This window comes from Buteo buteo, chromosome 7, assembly GCF_964188355.1.
Source record: "Buteo buteo chromosome 7, bButBut1.hap1.1, whole genome shotgun sequence".
NCBI classification, from domain to species: Eukaryota; Metazoa; Chordata; class Aves; order Accipitriformes; family Accipitridae; genus Buteo; species Buteo buteo.
In genome coordinates this window covers 40,663,855-40,684,532 of record NC_134177.1, presented here as the reverse complement: position 1 = coordinate 40,684,532, position 20,678 = coordinate 40,663,855, and the positions used below count along the sequence as shown (strand labels likewise).

General features: G+C 59.0%; 5 protein-coding genes across 5 annotated transcripts; 2 read left to right on the top strand and 3 right to left on the bottom strand.

Annotated features, from left to right (window-relative positions):
• The first annotated feature begins 7,386 nt into the window (after positions 1-7,386).
• Positions 7,387-8,689, top strand: LOC142033032 (C-C motif chemokine 3-like). Its single transcript, XM_075032576.1, has 3 exons — positions 7,387-7,787; positions 8,108-8,216; positions 8,401-8,689. The coding sequence occupies exons 1-3, from the start codon at positions 7,715-7,717 to the stop codon at positions 8,492-8,494; spliced, it is 276 nt and encodes a 91-aa protein (XP_074888677.1). The 5' UTR covers positions 7,387-7,714; the 3' UTR covers positions 8,495-8,689.
• A 184-nt stretch (positions 8,690-8,873) lies between these two features.
• On the top strand, positions 8,874-12,531 carry LOC142032493 (E3 ubiquitin-protein ligase PHF7-like). The gene is given in 11 exon segments (XM_075031132.1): positions 8,874-8,921; positions 9,569-9,879; positions 9,928-10,229; positions 10,415-10,506; positions 10,594-10,695; positions 10,995-11,119; positions 11,202-11,364; positions 11,489-11,595; positions 11,723-11,836; positions 12,073-12,191; positions 12,342-12,531. Coding segments are annotated over 11 exon segments (1,656 nt in total). The 3' UTR covers positions 12,515-12,531.
• Positions 12,532-13,543: 1,012 nt separating this feature from the next.
• LOC142033417 (C-C motif chemokine 3-like) lies at positions 13,544-15,086 on the bottom strand. Its single transcript, XM_075033351.1, has 3 exons — positions 14,410-15,086; positions 13,986-14,094; positions 13,544-13,795 (listed from the first exon to the last, which is right to left on the bottom strand). The coding sequence occupies exons 1-3, from the start codon at positions 14,480-14,482 to the stop codon at positions 13,702-13,704; spliced, it is 276 nt and encodes a 91-aa protein (XP_074889452.1). The 5' UTR covers positions 14,483-15,086; the 3' UTR covers positions 13,544-13,701.
• A 767-nt stretch (positions 15,087-15,853) lies between these two features.
• On the bottom strand, positions 15,854-17,764 carry LOC142033416 (C-C motif chemokine 13-like). Its single transcript, XM_075033350.1, has 3 exons — positions 17,011-17,764; positions 16,460-16,577; positions 15,854-16,064 (listed from the first exon to the last, which is right to left on the bottom strand). The coding sequence occupies exons 1-3, from the start codon at positions 17,081-17,083 to the stop codon at positions 15,968-15,970; spliced, it is 288 nt and encodes a 95-aa protein (XP_074889451.1). The 5' UTR covers positions 17,084-17,764; the 3' UTR covers positions 15,854-15,967.
• A 258-nt stretch (positions 17,765-18,022) lies between these two features.
• LOC142033414 (C-C motif chemokine 3-like) lies at positions 18,023-19,176 on the bottom strand. Its single transcript, XM_075033349.1, has 3 exons — positions 19,045-19,176; positions 18,738-18,852; positions 18,023-18,565 (listed from the first exon to the last, which is right to left on the bottom strand). Exons 1-3 carry the CDS (start codon positions 19,118-19,120, stop codon positions 18,460-18,462), a joined length of 297 nt encoding a protein of 98 aa, XP_074889450.1. The 5' UTR covers positions 19,121-19,176; the 3' UTR covers positions 18,023-18,459.
• Between the last annotated feature and the right edge of the window lie 1,502 nt (positions 19,177-20,678).

Below are 20,678 nucleotides of genomic sequence, written 5' to 3'. Positions count from 1 at the left end.
CAACGTTGCAGTTAGTGACACCTTTTAAAATAGGACTCTAAAACACCTCTATGAATATCAGGCCCTTGTGAAGACAAACCAGTTCAAATTCGGAAGGAAGATCACACCTCTGATCTGGCTGGCTTCTCGAGCATGCTGGTTGCACAGTGGCACTGATACCCATTTGAGTGGTGGTTGGTTTTTATCTGCCCTGCTTGGGTCAGAAACCTACATGAGAGACTTACTATTTTCATGTGGAAATCTAATTTCCCATTTATTTGTATTCCCAGCCAGTTTCTAGCCATATGTCCTTATACCCACAGCGTCCACCACACCTCTTTTCCACCCCTGGTGTCAACTCTGATGCATTCACACAGATCAGTCCCTCATTTTCCTAACCCCTCAACCCAAGCTCATTGCATTTGACTCTTCTCGTGTCGGGTAACACCAGGGTCTTGTCACAGTCTTGTGATCTGTATCACGAGTCTTTTCCTGCCCCGGACATTTCTCGCCAACAGCCTCCCAAACTGGAACGGCTGCTACTGTTATCCCTTGTCCCCAGCAGCATGATCGTACAGCCTGCACTGCTGAATCAAATCCTTTCTCCATTACTCCAGTCTTCAAGGTCATTATAATCTTTCTGTGTGATACCCTGGCCTCTTCTAGATTGATGATAGCATCTCGTTTTGCCTCATCAGCAAATTTCCTTTGCATTCTCCTGCTTTTTGTGCCAAGATCATTAATGCAAATGTTAAGCAGAATAATTTTTGAGGCAGAAACTCAAGGAACTGTACTGGTAAACCCCCTTCAGTCTAACACATCCCCTTTCAGCTGAAGCAATTACCATGCCCCTTTCAGGCGGCTCTTTACCCACTTTACATTTCGTATGCCAGTCACATCTTCTCAGGCTTAGCTAATAATTTACTATGTGGCACCATTTCAAATGTCTTACTGAAGCCCAGATGAGCGAGATCTACTGCATTTCCTTCGTCGCAAATATCTGTGAACTTATAAAAGGAAGCTATTAGGTTAGTGTTGGTGTGCGTCAGGACCCATACTGTGTGATGTACTGCGAATATGTTGTATCTTGTGCGATGCCTGACGATCTGGAGAGGGGAGTTCAGTGGGAGGCATATGTCTGCAAAATACAAGATTATTTACATTAATCAGGGTTGGAGAAGACTGGCGTTTAACAGAGTTAGTTGATGGAGCAACATGCTAGCAGATGACATTCACTCAGGAGTCATTTGAAATACTAATTTCTGTTTCTGAGGTCAAATGAACTACAGCTACTTGGGGAAGAAAAAGGCCTGTGGTAATGTTTTTGAGTTTATAGCCAGATTTTAAAGATATGTGCGTCCTGAGTATTTGCCCCATGTGACTTAGAAGTCTCTGTTCCATTCCTCAAGTCCCCTAAATGCCGTCTTCTTTTAGAAAATGAGACTTAACATCTCCTTATTTTCTAGAGTTGATCTTTAGTGCTGCGAGTCCGAGGATTAAGCAGAATATTGGAGTGCGTGAAGGATGGGACAGAAACTAATTCTCCAAACGCCATAATGTTGTTGTAGAAACCAGCAGGATGATCTCTGAATGCCACATTCAGCTCTGATCAATTTGACTCAGAGATGGATAGAGCTGACACAGAAGACTTTGAGCTAGGTGATGAAAGCGTTTAGTGACTTGGAGATGAAAGATTGAAAAGAGTGGGGCAAATAGATGAAGAGAGCTTAAAAATAAACATTCAATATTGATTACTTACCCTTTCATGCAGAAGAAGAAAGGGACATCTACGTGGTTAAAACCATTTAAAGAGAGAAACCGTGCACTAGAGGGAAATATCTTGACACAAGGCATAATTAACACGTGAAAATCTCTGCCAGAAGGCCTCATCAAGGGCAAAAAGTGGAGAAGAAAGACAAACAATTGCTATGAGATAACCCCAGCTATGTGAGTTTAGATAATTTTTTATTTTTAGCCTGTTTTAATGGAAATGGGTCTTATGCAATCTGCCGTCTGGGTGCAGGAGGTAACAATAGTTGGTGTCTGCAAACTCAAAACTGAAATCACTTCTTGCAGTCAGACAACTTCTTTTTAAAGTCCCAGTGATGGACTCATGTGGGCAGGCACAGATGTCTACAGAAGCAGTAGCCGAGAGCCACTGGCTCTGCTAAATTGCACGGAAGAGCTGTAGGTCAGTACATCTGGGAGACCAGAGTCCATATGCCTTTACAAAACCAAAACCAGCCCTGGTGAGAATTAGTCACAGGTTTTTCCTCCACTTGAGCGCAAGGATGAGGACAGGGCTGCAGGTGCAAGTTGGGTGGCACATGAGATAAATAGCAGGATGGGGTCTGGGGTGGGAGGTAGGCACAGGGTGGGGGGGAGAGAGAGGAAAAAAAAAGAAGGAAAGAAGGCAAGAAGGCTGTGGGTGCTGTTTGGGGGAGTTAGGGCAGAGCAAAGCCAAGTTCACGGTGTGGCAAGATGGTCCAGTGGGCTGGTGAGCTTTGAACCTGGGTGGTTTCACTGTGCCTTGTGCTCTGAATCTTGCTAATAGAGAGATGTATTTACATTTAGGTGAAGCAGGGGCCTTCTTTCTCATGTAAACGGTTGCTCTGCCCATGCAGCATTTCTCTTCCCTGGTTTTCTTTAAAGAAATCTATCTCCTTGCCTTAAGGAGCAAGGGGTGCTTGAGGCTGGGGACTTGGACTCAACATGGGGAGTCTGGGAGAGGTGAGAGAAGCTGGGGCTGCAGCCGTCTCTGGTGAAATCTATCCCCTGGGGTGGTCTCTAAGCTCTCAGACATAGAGCTGGGGATAATCAGCTCTGGGTGTCTCTGTGGTTTGGTAGAGCCGTGCTGGGTGGCTGGAAGGTGGCAGGCACATGTCCTTTTGTTGGACCTTACTAATCCCCTTGTGTTTTTCTGTAATGTGTGCGTGTACATGGGTGTGCTGCAACCTCCTGCCTGGGAGGAGATTATTTTTGCTCTTACCACTCTCTTTCCTTTCAGATTGTGTAGAAGTCGCTCAAGCTGTGGGGAGAAGAGGTCTGTCTTTGATCCAGGACCATAGAAAAATCCCTGTCCTGGGCTGTGTGTCTTTGTGCAGGGCATAACACGGGATTCTCTGAGGGGGAAAGGACATTCAGGAATTTGAATTAGAAAGAGTTCAGTGGGGACTGGTTTAGGAATTCCGCTTTGGACACTGAGTTACTCTCATAAAACAGTATATGCAAGGGTCAGTGACAGCTTGCTGCAGGGTGAGAGTGATGGGTGATCTGTGTTTTCCTTGCAACCTCTGCCCATGGGACCCCTTTGCATAATTTTTATCAATGATGAGTGACACTTCCCAGACAATGTTGCGTAACGCCGTGTGGTTTCCTCTACACTTGCATGGGATTGTGGTGTTGGCAGTTTCTTTCATGTCTTTCTGCCTGTGGTTTCATTCTTATGCTGGTGCATGGTGAAGGCAGAAGGGCTGCCGTGATCCCTTTAGTGCTGTGACACGCCGGGCCCCGTGTGTCTGGCAGCCTCTCCTGAAAGAGGTGCAGAGAGCATCCCTCTGCCCTGACTCTGGGTTGGAAATACAGCCTGCTTCTGGCAGCTAGTCGGGATTTGTCTTCAGGGTAAACCTGCAGAGTTTGGGAGGCTTTCCTAAAGTCAGTTGCAGACTGAGGCAGCTGTGTCTCAGCTTTCCTTAAGAGCTGGTCGGGGACCAGAAAGTCATGCTGTCCTCTTACAATGACTGAGATCATCCCTTCTCTTCTAGTCTAAATGAATCCCGTGGCATTGGCTGGCTGCCCTGTCTGGACACAAGACTTTCTTACTGCTCTTTTCTCGCTCTTCTCCTATCTCTTATTTCTTGAAATGCACGGCCCTAAGGGGCAAGTTTCTCACCAGCAGCAGTCACCTCAGTACTGAGCAAATCTGGTGGCCTGCTCTGACCCCACTCTGTCCCTGCTGTTTCTGGCTCCGTCTCGGTGCAGTTCTTCACTTCTCACCGTGCCTTGACTTGTCCCCCTCTGCCTTGCCAGCTGCCTGCCATCAGGTCAGTAATGATGGTCCCTCTGCTCTTTAACTTTGCTCACAGCCCCGGGGGGTAATGTGTTTTTTAGACTTTAATTCCCTCCTTTTCTTAAGGAGACACATGCAAGGCAGTGCCGAAAGCATCTGATAATGCAAGACTAGTGTCATGTTTGCTCATCACTGGCTTTCTGGTACCTCTTCTACTCCATGTGAGTTTGTCTTGCTAATCACCTGTGATTTAGAGATGGCCACAGCCTGGCTGGGGAGGAAGTTAGGGGAATCTCTGAGGCCTTTTTGTTTGACTACACCTGCCTTATCTACCCCTTCCTTATTTGTTCTCTTTTGCCTTTTTTCACCTGCGTGCACTAAATTTTGACTGTGTTGAGTACTTGACCATAACCTCTTGTTTTCTTTATGCAAAGACAAGCCAAAAAGAGGTGGCATCTTTGGCTACTTGCTCCCCTTCCTAATTAATGGGCCTTTACTTTCTTTTGTTTTTCAAATTTGTATTTGGAAAGCTGGGTTTTCTTGTCTCCTGTGTTTCCTCCTTTCCTGTTCCTTGAATTTCTCTTGTGTTTCTCTGCTGGATTAGAAACTCATCTGCTTACAGAGGTCTGCGATGGCAGGAGAAGTAAAACCATAAGTAATTTCTTCACTCTCTCTTTATATCAGTTCCTTATATTTAATTCCTTAAATGCACTTAAACACAAACTATCTACTTTTGCTGAGCTGCAGTTTTGTGCAATTTGTTGTAATATCCTCGATTCCAGTTAGAAGGGAAAGTATTTCATCAGCATCCAGTAAGAAGTCCCATCCGGCTCTCATCTAAATGGAGAACTGAAAGCTTAGCCAACCACTTCTGCAGCAAAGAGGAAATATTTTTGCCGTTTCCAACAGAAATAATCTTTGCAATTGTGAGATTTTCTGTGGTTCCTACTGGATGACAAACTTTCCTGTGGTAACTGCTAAAGCCAATAGCCACAGATCATCATGCTTCTACTTGTCATTGCGATGATCTCAGTTTCTAATACTTGCTGGGTGTGGGCTATTCCTTGCCACCACCCTGGCATTTCTCATTTCCCATTGCTATGCTCTTACCTATCCCACTCCTCTTCTCTCCGCTTGGGCAGGCCAAGGGGTTCCCACCGAGCCAGCGTTGCTCACTGCCATTGCTCATCCCCAGCTGTGGGCCCCGTGACTTGGTTCTCCTGCCCAAGCCAAGCTCAACCCTGACTTGGGGCTGCTCTTCCCAGAATTATCCCCCCCTGAGGTTCGGGTAGCTCAGCATCTTGTTCCGACAGTTGACCGAGAAGAGCAGTTGCTGGTTGCCTTCATTATAACAGCCTGTCGCATGGTGATGTCCTCCCCTGGACTTCTCCTTGTTAAAGAAGGCGAAGCTGGCTCTGGTGAGGGCAGGAGAAATGCCAGAATGGGATAGTTGGAGGGCAGAGGTCTGGGGCAGGTCTTTGTGGGAGATATGGGGGTTTACAGGCAGAGAGGTTTGTAAAAACACAAAAGGCTTCTGCTGGCTGACCCCTGAACTTGAAATTCCGCTGCACGCAGAAGATGCTTTGAGGTTAAGAGAAACCTCTTAGTGACTCTGCAATGGCATTCACAGAAAAACTCACACAGATCTTCAGTCCTCTGAGGAATTGAGCCTTTTCCTTCTGCTTTTGTGTATCCAGTGACATTTGACAACCAGGAGCATTTATAGCAGGTACTACCACTCCTCCAAGCCCTTCTCAAATGCCCCAGATGAAGACCCTGGTCACCATTAATTACAAAGGATTTATTCATCCGTAGCCCCAGGCACAGAGCAGCTTAAACAGAAATAGCTGAAACATCAGCAGTTGGAGAAGGAACCTGGGGAAGTCCCTTCTGTTCATATCACCGCGCTGAGGCCAGATCAGTGCTGCCTAGCTCCTCCTGAAGGTCTCCAGTGAGATGATTTACAGCGGTTCTCACCTCTGACCCGTCTTTTCTAAAAGAAACAATCACGACCTTTTCTCCTAATCCTACACCTCCTCTCAAGGGCTAGCTCGGAGGGATGTATCCTTCAGACAGGGACCTGTTGGGAGAGGAAAGTTTTCTGGGCAAAAGGCCGTTGCAGCCACGGTGAGGTTTATCCCTGCTTCGGAATGGGGAGAATCACCGCTGCCACGCGGTGAGGATGGGGAGATGGGCACAGCCATTACTCAGCATCTTGATGAGTTAGACTTTTTGCTTTGAATCAAGGTGGAAGGAATTAGTCATGCCCCAGCAAGGGTCAGGAGGCAGGCAGTGGGAGGCCGGGGGTTTGTGTGGTAGCTGGGCAACAAAACTTTTGTGGTGCCATGGGGCAGCATCAGGGCAAGGCTGGGGGGGGGGGAAAAAAAAAAAAAAAAAAAGAGGAAGTAGCAACTTTGGCAGCTCTTTCCTTCTGGGCGTGCACTGGCGGGGGCGTTCTGGAATTGGAAATGTTGCCCCTTTTCATTCATGCTATGAGCTCCTTGAGGTTCCATCTGCAAGGCTGCAATGAGCTGACCTCAGTGGGCGCCAGCAGAATCCACTCCTCCCTCCAGCTCCTACTCTTGGTGTCCTATCTCCTGAAATGGATGTATTTGCTTTTTGGGGGCTAAGGCAGTACAGAGTGCTTAAATTGGATGAAATTATCCTGCTTGGGAAGAAGTGGGCAAGCAGTAAATGTAACATCTTGACTGTTAAGAGGCTGCAGATTGCAGCCAAAACTAAAATTCCCGGAGAGGTGTAAATCCTCTGTTCACCCTGGGGACTGGGAGGGTGGCAGGTTAGGCTGCAGCCTGAGCCTACTGCTCCAGCCCTGGAGCAGAGCAACAGAGTCCAGTCCCTACAAGCCATCCAATCCTCCATGTCTCTGCAACATTTCCAGCCCGAGAATAGTGCTTTTGACTGTATTACCAGCAAAAAGGGAAAAATGTGAGACCCCCAGTGACTTCTAGCTCAACACCGCCTCATTCCTGCACGATCTTTCCTTTCTGACACGTCCAACCAAGACTCAGTGCTGTCAGTGGAGATGAATGTATGTGCAATGCATCGTTATGGAGCTAACTCCGTACGCCTGCTGTGACCGGTGGAGCAGGGCGAGAAGTGGTATTTGGGGCAAAACTGGGGACAAGGTGGGATTTGACCCCTGGCAGTGGTTTTCTGGGGGTGTCCGTCCCATGGCATCTGAGCTGGGCCAGGCCGTCCGTCTGCAGCCCCCGACACGGCGATGCTCCCGGGGCTGTCGGAAGGCAAATCCCCGCCCGGAGCTTGCCGGTGGTGCTTCACGGCCGCCCGCTTGGCATTGCCATCGGGGCTCTGGCCACGGAGCTTCGTGCGCGGCCTGGCTCGAGGCTGGTGGGGTGCTTGCAGCAGCGGCAGGGTGAGTGTCGTGGGGGCTTGGGCTCCGGCCGGTCCCCGCCGGGCCCCCAAATGGAATCTGAAAGCGGCAGCCCCACGGCCGGCACTTCCCCTTCTGCGGTTTCCCGGCCTTCTCCGGCTCAGCAAAGCTGGACGATCCTGACATAATTTCCCCGCTATGATGCGCTCATTTTTGTTCCCTTGAAACCCTGCGCCCGCCCAGCGGCCGGGGATAAAAGGCGGGCAGCGCCGCGGGGGCCGAGCATCGTGCAGAGGAGAGCCCAGCAGCCCCCCAGCTCCAGCTCCAGCTCCAGCCCCAGCCCCGCTCGCGACTCCCTCGGCCCCCGCAGCACCATGAAGGTCCCCGCAGCCGCCCTGGTCGCTCTCCTCCTCGCGGCCGCCTGCTCCCCGTCCGAGGCCCATCTCGGTGAGTCCGGCATCGCCGCGTCCTGCCCGGGGCGGGCTGTGCCGTCGCTCCGCGGGAGCTGCCGGAGAGCCCCGTCCCCGTCAGCGGGAGCCTCGCGGCTCGGGAGGGCTGCGAGCGGGAGACCACCGCCAACGCCGGGGCTGGGGCTGGGGCTGGGGTCGGGCTGGCCCGGGGGGCCGCCGCCGGGGACCGTGACGCACGGGGGGCCGGGGGAGATGGCGCGTCCTCGGGGAAGGAGCCCCGAGCGCCGGTGGGACCGGAGCCCGTGCCGTGGCCCGGGGTCTCACCGGGGCGGTCTGTCCGTCTCTCTGCCCTCGCAGACGGCGTCCCCACCACCTGCTGCTTCACCTACCACCAACGCCCCGTCCCGCGCGGCCTCGTCGCCTCCGTCTACGTCACCAGCAGCCGCTGCACCCAGCCGGGAGTGGTGTAAGTGCCCACCGCCGCCCCGAGGGGCTCGGGCTGCGACGGCCGGGGCAGCGCCCCGAGGGTGGCCGGGAGGGGGACGGGGACGGGGACGGGGACGGGGACGGGGCGCTGCCGGCGGGACCCAGCGCAGGCGCCCCGTGGCCCTGGCCGAGCGCCCCGACCCACGCGGGTTTTCTCCCGGCAGCCTGGTCACCAAGAAGAAGAAGGAGCTGTGCGTGGACCCCCAGGCGCCCTGGGTGCAGGCGCACCTGAAGCACTTCCAGACCCTGAAGAACTGACTCTTCCCCGGTGCCACCCACCATGCCGCTGCTGCTGCCCCCGGCGGGCTGGGCTTCAGCCCCAGGCACGCGGGAGCGTACTTGAACTGATGCCGCCTTCGGCGGGAAAGTTTATTTTATTTAACTTATTTAAGTTAAAATAAATATATTTTGCTAAGACAAGTGAAAATATGAAAATAAACTTTTATTATGGAGGATCTGTGTGTTTGTTGGACATGGGCTCAGAGGGCAGTTGGCTGTCGGGGTGTCCTTTGAGGATCCCGGCCTCTTTTTTCCTCAGCCCAAGTGCTGGGAGCTGGGGCACTGTGCGAGGGTCCCTGTGCTGGGGGGGTGGGTGACGGGGTGAGGAAAGGGGTGATCACGTCAGGGGCCGGGGGCGATGCCGCCTACCTGGATGCAGCAGCGGTGGAACCAGGCGCTGGCGCAGGTGGGACAGACCAGGGTGTCGTAGCAGGGCCGCCGTGCCACCACCTCCTGGCAGACGAGGCAGGGGGTCTGATCCTGCCGCACCGCCCGCACCCTCTGCACCGGCCGGTGCTTCCAGCAGAAGGACCTGGGGGACGCAGGTGGCCGTTCAGCCCCAGCCCCACTCGGCCCCGTCCCCGTCCCCGTGGGGTGGCTACACTCACTTGAACTCCCCGAAGAACTGGGAGACGCAGCCCCGCTCGCTGCCGCAGGGGAAGTGGAAGCTCCGGGGGCAGCGCCGGCGCTGGCAGGTGACCGAGGCACCCCGCAGCCGGCAGATGCAGCACCTCTGGGGACGGCATGGAGGGGGACGGTGTCACCGCCACGTCTCCCCGGGTTGCCCTCGCCCACCACAGCCCTGCCACGTTTCGGTGGGCCACCTGGCCGGTGACACGGGGCTACTCATGAAGCCGCCTACCTTCTCCAACTCCCCAGTTGCCACAGAAATGGGCCTTTTTTAGATCAAGGAGGATCTGGGGGGTTGCTCGCGGATGGCTGCCAGAGCATCACCCCGGGGGGCTGCTGACCTGCGCGGCGCCAGACGCGGGGCATGGGGACCGCGGTGGGGACACGTGCCCCCGGCCTCACCTTCTGTGCCACCCGCTCCAGCTCCTGCCAGATGTCGGGGAGGAGGAAGCCGTAGAAGCCCTCTTCATCGGCCCCTCGCTGGATCAGCCCGCTGGCGTGGTACTGCAAGAAGGGCAAGGAGGGCACGTGCCGGGGGCCGCTGGCGGTGCGGGGCTGGGGATCGGGGGGTGTCGAGCGCCGGGGACTCATCAGGCAGTTCTCATGGACGCAGAGCCCGTCCTGACAGCACAGCTGCCCGACCACCTCGGGGTCACAGTGTGCCCGCCGGCACAGCCCGCACGCTGCCGGGACGCGGCCGCACCGTTACCCCCAGCACCAGTGCCAGGGTGCCGGCGGGGGTAACGCCAGAAGGGGGATGGGGGAGAGGATAGAACACACAGCACCGGTGCTGTGTCACAAAGCACCCGGGCTGGATAAACACCCTCGGCAACCTCCTCCATCTCAGTGGCACCTTTGGCACAGACACTGGAGGATCAGGATGGTGTTCAAGCTCACCAACAACCCCACGCCCAGCCATCTCCTTCGCTGCAGCCACTCACAGTGATGGAGGTGAGGTCCCAGTCCCGCAACACGGTGCAGCCCCCCCCTGCCCAGTGTCCCGCAGAGCTGCAGGAGGAGCAGGCAGGACCCTCCTGTGAGCCTCCCCTGCCTGTGAAGAAGCATCAGGTCCCCAAGGAGGAAGGTGAGTGCAGAACATCACCCCAGGCACCTGCCAGTGGAGATTTTGGCCGGTGTCCGGCCATCCAAGCAGTGGCCCCCACACTGTGGGAAGGTGCTCTGGCCTCTCCCCCATCCCCCTTCTGGCGTTACCCCCGCCGGCACCCTGGCACTGGTGCTGGGGGTAACGGTGCGGCCGCGTCCCGGCAGCGTGCGGGCTGTGCCGGCGGGCACACTGTGACCCCGAGGTGGTCGGGCAGCTGTGCTGTCAGGACGGGCTCTGCGTCCATGAGAACTGCCTGGTGAGTCCCCGGCGCTCGACACCCCCCGATCCCCAGCCCCGCACCGCCGACGGCCCCCGGCACGTGCCCTCCTTGCCCTTCTTGCAGTACCACGCCAGCGGGCTGATCCAGCGAGGGGCCGATGAAGAGGGCTTCTACGGCTTCCTCCTCCCCGACATCTGGCAGGAGCTGGAGCGGGTGGCACAGAAGGTGAGGCCGGGGGCACGTGTCCCCACCGCGGTCCCCATGCCCCGCGTCCGGCGCCGCGCAGGTCAGCAGCCCCCCGGGGTGATGCTCTGGCAGCCATCCGCGAGCAACCCCCCAGACCCTCCTAGATCTAAAAAAGGCCCATTTCTGTGGCAACTGGGGAGTTGGAGAAGGTAGGCGGCTTCATGAGTGGCCCCGTGTCACCGGCCAGGTGGCCCACCGAAACGTGGCAGGGCTGTGGTGGGCGAGGGCAACCCGGGGAGACGTGGCGGTGACACCGTCCCCCTCCGTGCCGTCCCCAGAGGTGCTGCATCTGCCGGCTGCGGGGTGCCTCGGTCACCTGCCAGCGCCGGCGCTGCCCCCGGAGCTTCCACTTCCCCTGCGGCAGCGAGCGGGGCTGCGTCTCCCAGTTCTTCGGGGAGTTCAAGTGAGTGTAGCCGCCCCACGGGGCCGGGGCCGGGGCCGGGGCCGAGTGGGGCTGGGGCTGAACGGCCACCTGCGTCCCCCAGGTCCTTCTGCTGGAAGCACCGGCCGGTGCAGCGGGTGCGGGTGGTGCGGCAGGATCAGACCCCCTGCCTCGTCTGCCAGGAGGTGGTGGCACGGCGGCCCTGCTACGACACCCTGGTCTGTCCCACCTGCGCCAGCGCCTGGTTCCACCGCTGCTGCATCCAGGTAGGCGGCATCGCCCCCGGCCCCTGACGTGATCACCCCTGTCCTCACCCCGTCACCCAGCTCCGGGGGTGGCGAGCGGGACCCCCCCCCCCCGCCACGGATGCTGAGGCCACCTCTGCCCCAGGGCCAGGCGCTGCGCTCTGGCCTCCACCATTTCCGCTGCCCACTCTGCCAGGACGTGGACGCCTTCCAGGAGGAGATGTTTCGCTTGGGCATCAAAATCCCCGACAGGTCGGTGCCCTCCCCGCTGCCTCCCTCTCCCTCCACGATGCTCCGGCCAGTCCCCTCCTGCCTTCCCGGGTTCCAGTGTGGGGTGTCCCCCCCAGCCCCGGGGCTGAGCGCTCCCCGTCTCCCACAGGGATGCTGCCTGGGAGGAGGACGGGGCGTTCGCTGACCATCACGTGCGGCACAGCTCCTGCGATGCCAGCCAGTGCCTGTGCCCAGTGGGACGGGAGGAGGCGGAGGAGAAGGGGTGAGTGCTGGTGGCTCCGGTCCCCACAGCCCCAGTGAGGAGCCAATTCCTTCATCTCCTCCCTTGGGCAGGGATGGAGGTTCCCTGGGATGCTGAGCCGGGCATGGCGCAGGGTGCGTGCCAGCAGCTCAACCTCGGCTGCTGGGGACGGGACCAGAGTTGGAGCTGGATTCAGCGCAGCGCCGGGGCTGGAACCCCACAGCTTTTGGTGACAGTGGGTCCCGTTGCCCCCCCAGGCCCTGGAGACTTCTGCTCTGCAGCTCCTGTGGCTCCCGCGGGACCCACCAGCTCTGCTCCGCCGTGGGGGAAGACGCTGACTCCTGGGAGTGCGGTGACTGCAGCGACACCGGCACCGGTGAGGGGTGCAGCCGGGGGGACAGGGTCCCCAGGGCCACGTGGCCACCACAGCCAGCTGGGATCTGGGGACAGGCGCAGGGCTGTGACCCGAGGAGGGAAGGAGTGTGGCGTGGGCTTGTTGTGCTCATCATCTCCCTGCCCCTCGCAGTGCCCCCCGTTGAAGCCGTCGCAGACTCCAGCCCCCCGGCTCCGGGACCCTCGCGCAGTGCCCCGGCTCCTGGCACTTTGTCTGAGGTAAAAGAGGCCGGGATCCTCGAAGGACACCCCGACAGCCAACTGCCCTCTGAGCCCATGTCCAACGAACGTGCCGATCTTCCATAATAAAAGGTTTTTTCATATTTCCCTAGTGTCGTGGTTTCAGCCCAGCCAGTAACAAAGCACCACGAAGCTGCTCGCTCACTCCTCCTCCCTGGCCCCGGTGGGCTGAGGAGAAAGTATAAAGAAAAGCTCGTGGGTCAAGACAAGGATAGGGAGGGATCACTCACCAGTTATGGTCATGGGCAAAAGACAGGCTCATCTCGGGGAAGAAACAAAATCAATGTAATTTACTACAAATCAAATCAAAACAAGGATACTGAGAAGTACAGTCATACCTGAGAACACCTTTCCCCCACCCCTCCCTCCTTCCTAGCTCAAGTCCATTCCCAAATTCTCTACATCACCCCCTCCAGGGGCGCAGGGGGACGGGGAATGGGGGTTGGGGTCAGTTCATCACACGTTATCTCTGCCGCTCCTTCCTCCTCAGGGGGAGGACTCCTCACTCGTCCCCTGCTCCAGCGTGGGGTCCCTCCCACGGGAGACAGTCCTCCACAAACTTCTCCAATGCGAGTCCTTCCCATGGGCTGCAGTCCTTCAAGAACTGCCCCAGCGTGGGTCCTTTCTGCGGGCTGCAGTCCTTCAGGCACAGACTGCTCCAGCGTGGGCTTTCCCATGGAGTCACGGCCGTCTTGGGGGGCATCCCCCTGCTCTGGCGTGGGCTCCTCTCTCCCTGGGCTGCAGGTGGGCATCTGCTCCCCCACTCACCTCCGTGGGCTGGGGGGGGAGAGCCTGCCGTCTCACCGGGGCTGCAGGGCCATCCCCTCCTCTGGGGCATCTCCTTGCCCTCCTTCCTCAGTGACCTCGGTATCTGCACAGGGGTTTCTCTCACATTCCGCTCCCCTCTCTGCTGCAGGTTCCCCTTCTTAAATCTATTACCCCAGAGGTGCTACTGCCATCACTGATGGGCTTGGCTGTGACCAGCGGCGGGTCCGACTTGGAGCTGGGGAAGCTTCTGGCAGCTTCTCACAGGAGCCACCCCTGCAGCCCCTCCCCGCTACCAAAACCCCACCACACAAACCCAGAACACCTCGCCTTAGCAAAATATATTTATTTTGACTTAAATAAGTTAAATAAAATAAACTTTCCCGCCGAAGGCGGCATCAGTTCAAGTACGCTCCCGCGTGCCTGGGGCTGAAGCCCAGCCCGCCGGGGGCAGCAGCAGCGGCATGGCGGGTGGCACCGGGGAAGAGTCAGTTCTTCAGGGTCTGGAAGTGCTTCAGGTGCGCCTGCACCCAGGGCGCCTGGGGGTCCACGCACAGCTCCTTCTTCTTCTTGGTGACCAGGCTGCCGGGAGAAAACCCGCGTGGGTCGGGGCGCTCGGCCAGGGCCACGGGGCGCCTGCGCTGGGTCCCGCCGGCAGCGCCCCGTCCCCGTCCCCATCCCCGTCCCCGTCCCCGTCCCCCTCCCGGCCACCCTCGGGGCGCTGCCCCGGCCGTCGCAGCCCGAGCCCCTCGGGGCGGCGGTGGGCACTTACACCACTCCCGGCTGGGTGCAGCGGCTGCTGGTGACGTAGACGGAGGCGACGAGGCCGCGCGGGACGGGGCGTTGGTGGTAGGTGAAGCAGCAGGTGGTGGGGACGCCGTCTGCGAGGGCAGAGAGACGGACAGACCGCCCCGGTGAGACCCCGGGCCACGGCACGGGCTCCGGTCCCACCGGCGCTCGGGGCTCCTTCCCCAAGGACGCGCCATCTCCCCCGGCCCCCCGTGCGTCACGGTCCCCGGCGGCGGCCCCCCGGGCCAGCCCGACCCCAGCCCCGGCCCCGGCGTTGGCGGTGGTCTCCCGCTCGCAGCCCTCCCCGAGCCGCGAGGCTCCCGCTGACGGGGACGGGGCTCTCCGGCAGCTCCCGCGGAGCGACGGCACAGCCCGCCCCGGGCAGGACGCGGCGATGCCGGACTCACCGAGATGGGCCTCGGACGGGGAGCAGGCGGCCGCGAGGAGGAGAGCGACCAGGGCGGCTGCGGGGACCTTCATGGTGCTGCGGGGGCCGAGGGAGTCGCGAGCGGGGCTGGGGCTGGAGCTGGAGCTGGAGCTGGGGGGCTGCTGGGCTCTCCTCTGCACGATGCTCGGCCCCCGCGGCGCTGCCCGCCTTTTATCCCCGGCCGCTGGGCGGGCGCAGGGTTTCAAGGGAACAAAAATGAGCGCATCATAGCGGGGAAATTATGTCAGGATCGTCCAGCTTTGCTGAGCCGGAGAAGGCCGGGAAACCGCAGAAGGGGAAGTGCCGGCCGTGGGGCTGCCGCTTTCAGATTCCATTTGGGGGCCCGGCGGGGACCGGCCGGAGCCCAAGCCCCCACGACACCCACCCTGCCGCTGCTGCAAGCACCCCACCAGCCTCGAGCCAGGCCGCGCACGAAGCTCCGTGGCCAGAGCCCCGATGGCAATGCCAAGCGGGCGGCCGTGAAGCACCACCGGCAAGCTCCGGGCGGGGATTTGCCTTCCGACAGCCCCGGGAGCATCGCCGTGTCGGGGGGCTGCAGACGGACGGCCTGGCCCAGCTCAGATGCCATGGGACGGACACCCCCAGAAAACCACTGCCAGGGGTCCAATCCCACCTTGTCCCCAGTTTTGCCCCAAAAACCACTTCTCGCCCTGCTCCTCCGGTCACAGCAGGCGTACGGAGTTAGCTCCGACACTCTGTGGCCAGAGCCCTGATGGGAACCAGGCAGATGAAGGCTGCTCCAGCCTCCTTGTGCCCCCCTGGAAACCTGCCCAAAAGCAGCTGCGTTTTCAAATTCTTGTTTTTAAGGAAATGATTGACATGAGTGACAGGCCTGTTTTGGCCCACTTTCCTCCGTTTGCCAACCCCATTGCTGCCACAGTGGGTAGACAGGCTCTAGAGGCTGCCCGAGGATTTTGCCCATGAGACGAGGTAATTCCCAGGGAATTGGAGCCCTCCCGGCATGAGCAGGGCCACCCCCATGGGTGTCCATCTCCGCTGTCTGGCCAGGTCTGAAGGACAGTGCTACACCTCCAGGCACCTCTCCTTCTGCAGCCACTCCTGTTTAACCCCTTGATCCATCTGGGAAAAAACAAAACTAACCCCCACCCCCTCCTAAAATCCACCAAACCCAACCTTTCTCCCATTGCCAGCCTGCTCCTGCCTTTATCCCTGCCTCAATCGGCATCTCACCGGGCGGGCAGCTGTCTAGGGCATCCTTAAAATCCATGCCTGGGCAGGGGCTGCTTCATCTTGGTGGGGAGCTGAGGGGTTCAGCCTCAGCCCTTTGGGTTTCCCTGCCCTTCCAGGGGCTTCCAGGACTATTCCTGGGTCCCCACGGGGATGCTGAGCCCTGATGTGACCCCTCTTTTCTCCCGCGGGATTTATATCGTCTCACTCCAGCTGTAGGTCAGCACGAGATATTTTATTAAACCCATCGAGGGATGTACAGTAGTGTGAAGTGGGCAACGGCGTGGGAGGGAATGGAGCCAGCTCCATAGCTTATACGGAAGGCAGCTTCACGTGGAAGTGCTGATCAACTTCTTCCGCTGGTACTGCTGCAACCAGCTCTCCTCCGGGTCCACACAGATATTCCTCCCATTCCGCAGCTCCACACTGGTGGGGAAAGAGGGGCTGCGTTAGCTGGGGGGGGTGCGGGATCCAGCCATGCCCTGGGAATCCCCTGCCAGCCTGGGGATGCCTGCAGCATCCTGCCCCCTGCATCCTCCCAAAGTGCTGATTTTTAGCAATCTCTGAAACCTCCGCTTCCTTCCCATTTTTCTGGCTGGCAGCTGAAATGGGGGATTTTGGGGCTATTTGGGATAAAGTGTCAGGGAGAGGGGGGGGTGCATCTGCAAAGAGCCAGGGAACCCCCACTCCATGGCACCTTTTGGGGGTGGCTCATTTTGGGGGATCCCGAAAGGCAGAACAACTGGCAGGGAAGGTGGGTGGGCGAGGGTGAGGAGCAGGATGCCGGGGAGGAAGGCTGGATGGGGGCCAGGTGTACTCACCGCACGGCCTTGCGGGAGCAGTGGGAAGGCGTCATCTGGTAGCTCCTGATGATGAAGGCAGGGATTTTCTTCTGGACGAACATGTTCTGGTAGCAGCACATGCTGTAGGGACTGCGGACTGAGAGGAGGCAAGAGGGCTCGGTGCTTTCCTATGCCTGGCACGAGGGGTGTGGGTGCTGCCCCGAGGGGTGTGGGTGCTCCCGTGGGGACTCTCCTGCTCCCCCCCCCCCCACTATGAGGGACCCCCTCGTGCATTCCTGGCAGTGTTGCTTTGCTCCAGGGTAGGAGCCCCCCATTTCCTTCCCGTGGGGGGTTATTACTGAGCTCACCAGCCGGGGTACCGAGGCTGAAGCCATCCCCAAGCCTATTTTTGCTCCTTCGGAACAGGACTGGCACAGCCCTGTGCTCGAGCAGCTGGTGATGCCCCTCAGCTCCCCAAACCCACAGCAGAAACAGGAGTTGAAGCTCTTGACCCCCTCCCCGACCCCCTAAAACCCCATCAGCGGAGGAGCTGGGGCAGCGATGGGGAAAGGCTCAGCATCAGTACTTACAAGAGACACCCTGGCTTCCAGTCCAGATTGCTGCCAGCAGCAGGGTAAGCAGGGCCAAGGAGAAGACCTTCATGTCCAACCCGGGTCTTGGTCAGTGCCAACACCCAGCAGCTCTTACTGCCTCGAGGCCACCGAGAGCTACCTGACTCTCCTGCCTGCACCTTGGCGTGATATACCCCCTGGCCAGGCTTTCCATGACAACTTGGGACTCTCCCCGGGGAAAGAACCACCCGGAGATATTAATAAAGGGCAAGTAGTGAATGGAAATTCCTTCTCCTGGTCCCTCCAGCCCCTGCAGTACCTGAGGGCTGCTGGAAAGTGTGGCTAGCAGCCGACAGCTCTGCGCCACTGGTGATGCACTGGGGCCGGCAGTCTATTTTGGGTTTGGTTGTTGCCGCCAGCAAACCACACAGGATGATGCTCACACTTGCCAAAGCCCGCGGCGAGTTTATTTTCAAAAACCACCCACCGTCAGCTGCGATGCCTCTCCTGCAATTTTGCACAGGGGTGAGTGGCTCGGGGGTGGTCGGGCTCGCCCCAGCCCACCCTGAGACCCATCACTGGCTGCCCGTCGCGGTGGCTGTGCCCATGATGGTGCCGGTCACCGTGGCAGTGCCCATTACATCTCCTCCTCACATCCGCAGAGTGTGGGCTGTTGGTGGGGACCGACCAGGCACCCCCAAGGGGCAGCTCTGTCTGAATTTGGGCCAGGGGTCTCCACTCGTTAGGATGGCTGACGAGGAGCGTGGGAAGCCCCCTCCTCACGGACCGTGCCTGCCTCTTGCCCTTCTCACAGGTGGCTTTCCCCAAAGCCTGCATGGACATGGTTTCGGTCCATGCACCCCCTTGGACCCCCCCAGACCCCCTCGGACCCCCTCGCAGAGACATGGCTGGGGCTTCGTCTCTTCCCAGCTCCTGACTGACCCCAGCACTTACAGATGTGGTTTAACACCCGGGTAGGAAAGCTGGTAGCAGGATCCGCCCCCTCCCCAGACACTTGCACAGACAGATGTTTGCATGCGTGAGATCACGTTTAATTCCGTTCAGTGCCTCGTACAAAAAATAGCCGCGGAGCTGCTCCCCCCTTAACCCCTCTGCTGCTGTCAGGCCGGCGAGCGCAGCCTCACCAGCACGCTGCTGCTGCCTGCGAGGGGTACAGGCAGCTGCCTGCATGCAAAGCAGGGCTGAAAGCATGGGGGCTGGCAGCGGGGCTGGACCCCAGCACCCCACGGGGTCGGCACACCCCATCCCGGCGGGATGCCGGGAATGGCAAAGGCCCTTTGCCTTCGAGGAGGTGGTGAGGGTCATCACAGCGTGATGGGGAAGATGTCCCCGATGAGCTGCTATATCCAAATGTGGTGCCCCTGCAGCCACCTCTGCAAAGGCATCACCTTCGTTGTGTCTCATTCCCCGCGGAGAGGACTCCCCGTGCTGCCTCCAGCCGCTTCGCTAGCTGGGGATGGAGAAGGAGCTGACTTGGAAGCTCTGCTGGTACTTCCTCACCCAGGCCCTGCTTGCCTGGGTGCAGATCTCCTTCCCGCTCCTCACCCTGAAGCTGGGGCAGAGAAAAGACGGACTTACCAGGGTGGCGGTACGGGGACACCAGTGCTGAGTTTCCGAGGGTCTCAGAGGCACGGAGGATCAGGATTGGACCCACCCAAGCAAGGCGCGGGGTCTGGCAGGGTGTAGAGGGGCTTTATCCCCAGGGCTGGGTTTAGGGTACTCACATCACAGCCTCGTGTGGGCACTCAGGGCTGGTGGGGTAGCAGGCGACGATGTTGTCTCTCTTGATCCTTCTCGTCTGGAATTTGAAGCAGCACTTGTCTGGCATGGCCGGGGCTCCTGGGGGGACAGTGCAAGCTTGGTTTAGCCTGGAGACCCCCACCTCCCATCTCAGCCCTCCCGCCACGGGCACGGCGGCTCTTTGGGGGGAGCCCCCTTACACCCCATGCGGGAAGCAAATCCATCCCCACGGCCCTGGGGGCTGTCCCCGTCCCCCAGCCCCGTGGGGACGTAGCGGGTGGCAGCGCTCACTCTGAGCCAGGCTCTGGCAGCACAGCGCGGCGAGGAGGAGGAGGAGGGCGCAGACCACCCCGGCTGTCTTCGCCATGCTGGGCTGTGGGACGGCTGCTCGGTGGTGCCGGGGCAGAGCTGCCGTCTGCTGGGGTCAGGGCCGCGGGGCTGCTTTTATGGGGGAGAAGCGGGGCTGGCTTCCCCCAGGGCCAGCAGTTACGTGGGGGCAGGGGGAGGACCTGGTCCCCTGCCACGTCCCAAAGCACAGAGGGTGAAAATTACTCATCCCCTCCCAGCACAGCCCTGGGAAGGGAGAAACCTGCTCCCGGGCTGTGCTTTTGGCCCCCGATGGACTTGGGGTTTTTCCTGAGCTCCTGCCTCCAGCGTTAGGGCTGGTGGTTGCTCCCAAAGTTTGGCTCCGCACCCCCGTTCCTGGGGCAGGCTGCATGCCCCATGGCAGGAGCCCCAGGGCGGGCGAGAGGGTCGGGGCATCTTCCTTGGGTGGGATCAGGACAGGGCTCAGCACCCTGCAGGGTCCCCAGCAGCAGCACACGCTCCCGACAGTCCATGTCCTTCCCCTGCACCCCAACGTTTTGCATCCTATCGCTTTGCATCCCAGCCCAGGGGACAAGTGGCCACATACCTCCACCCCACTAAAAAAAAGCCATAGAGAAACAGCTTCTGTTTGGTTGTACCAGGCACGTACACGGCTCTGTACTAGTTTTAGGGGTGTTTGGGGTCCGTCAGGGCCAGGAAAGGCTGGGCAGGTGGCTCCGCTGCCCTCCCCCCCTGGCACCGAAGCAGCAGCTCATGTTCTTGGCCCTGCTGAGCTGGGAAAGGCAGGGGCCAGTTTGGGGCTTCCCCAGTGGATTTTGCCAGGCCACAGCTGTCCAAAAAGCCCCCTCTCCCCCCGGTCCCAGCAAATCCCGGGATTCATCCCAGCTGCCTGCAGCTGGCGGACGGTGGGAAGCGGTGGGGAGATGCAGACGTGCATCCCCGCCAGCCCGCCAGCCACGTCCTGCCACGCAGGGCTGGGGACGCCGATGGCACCCTGTCGGCATTTTGGCCACCCTGGGCTGCAGTGCAGCCCTGCCGTGGAGACCCAGCTGGGGAGGGCATGGGGTGCTGGCCCAGGCAGGGACCTGCCCCGATGGGAACTGGGGTCACATCCACGGTGGGACCGCACGTGTCCCTCCGTTTGCTCTTCTCCAAAGCCATTTCCCAGAAATCAGCCTCAATTTTTTGGGCCGCAGCGTGCTGGGTAACAGCTGGGCGCAGCAAGCGGGGCTGGGCGATACCCCAGGGCTGGCGGGTGCGGACAAGGGGGGAGGTCGTGTTTCCGTGCCTGGCTGGCAGAGCAGAGCACCTTTCCGTCATCACCCCAACTCCCATTTAATCTCTCCTTGGGGAGACTCGGGGAAGTGGAAGAAAGCGGATCGCTCTGATCCCAATCCAGTGCAGCTGCCTGGCTCGCTTTTCCCTTCCTGGATCCATCCTTTCCCTCTTATCCTCCTTCTTACCCCCACGCACTGAGGAGCTCCTGGCCCGGCCGGGGTAAATGTAGCCTCCTAAGGGTAGAAAATACTCCCTGCAATAAGAAACAGAAGCTCAAGGAAAACAGAAGAGAGTTATTGGACTGGGAAAGGCCCCTTTTA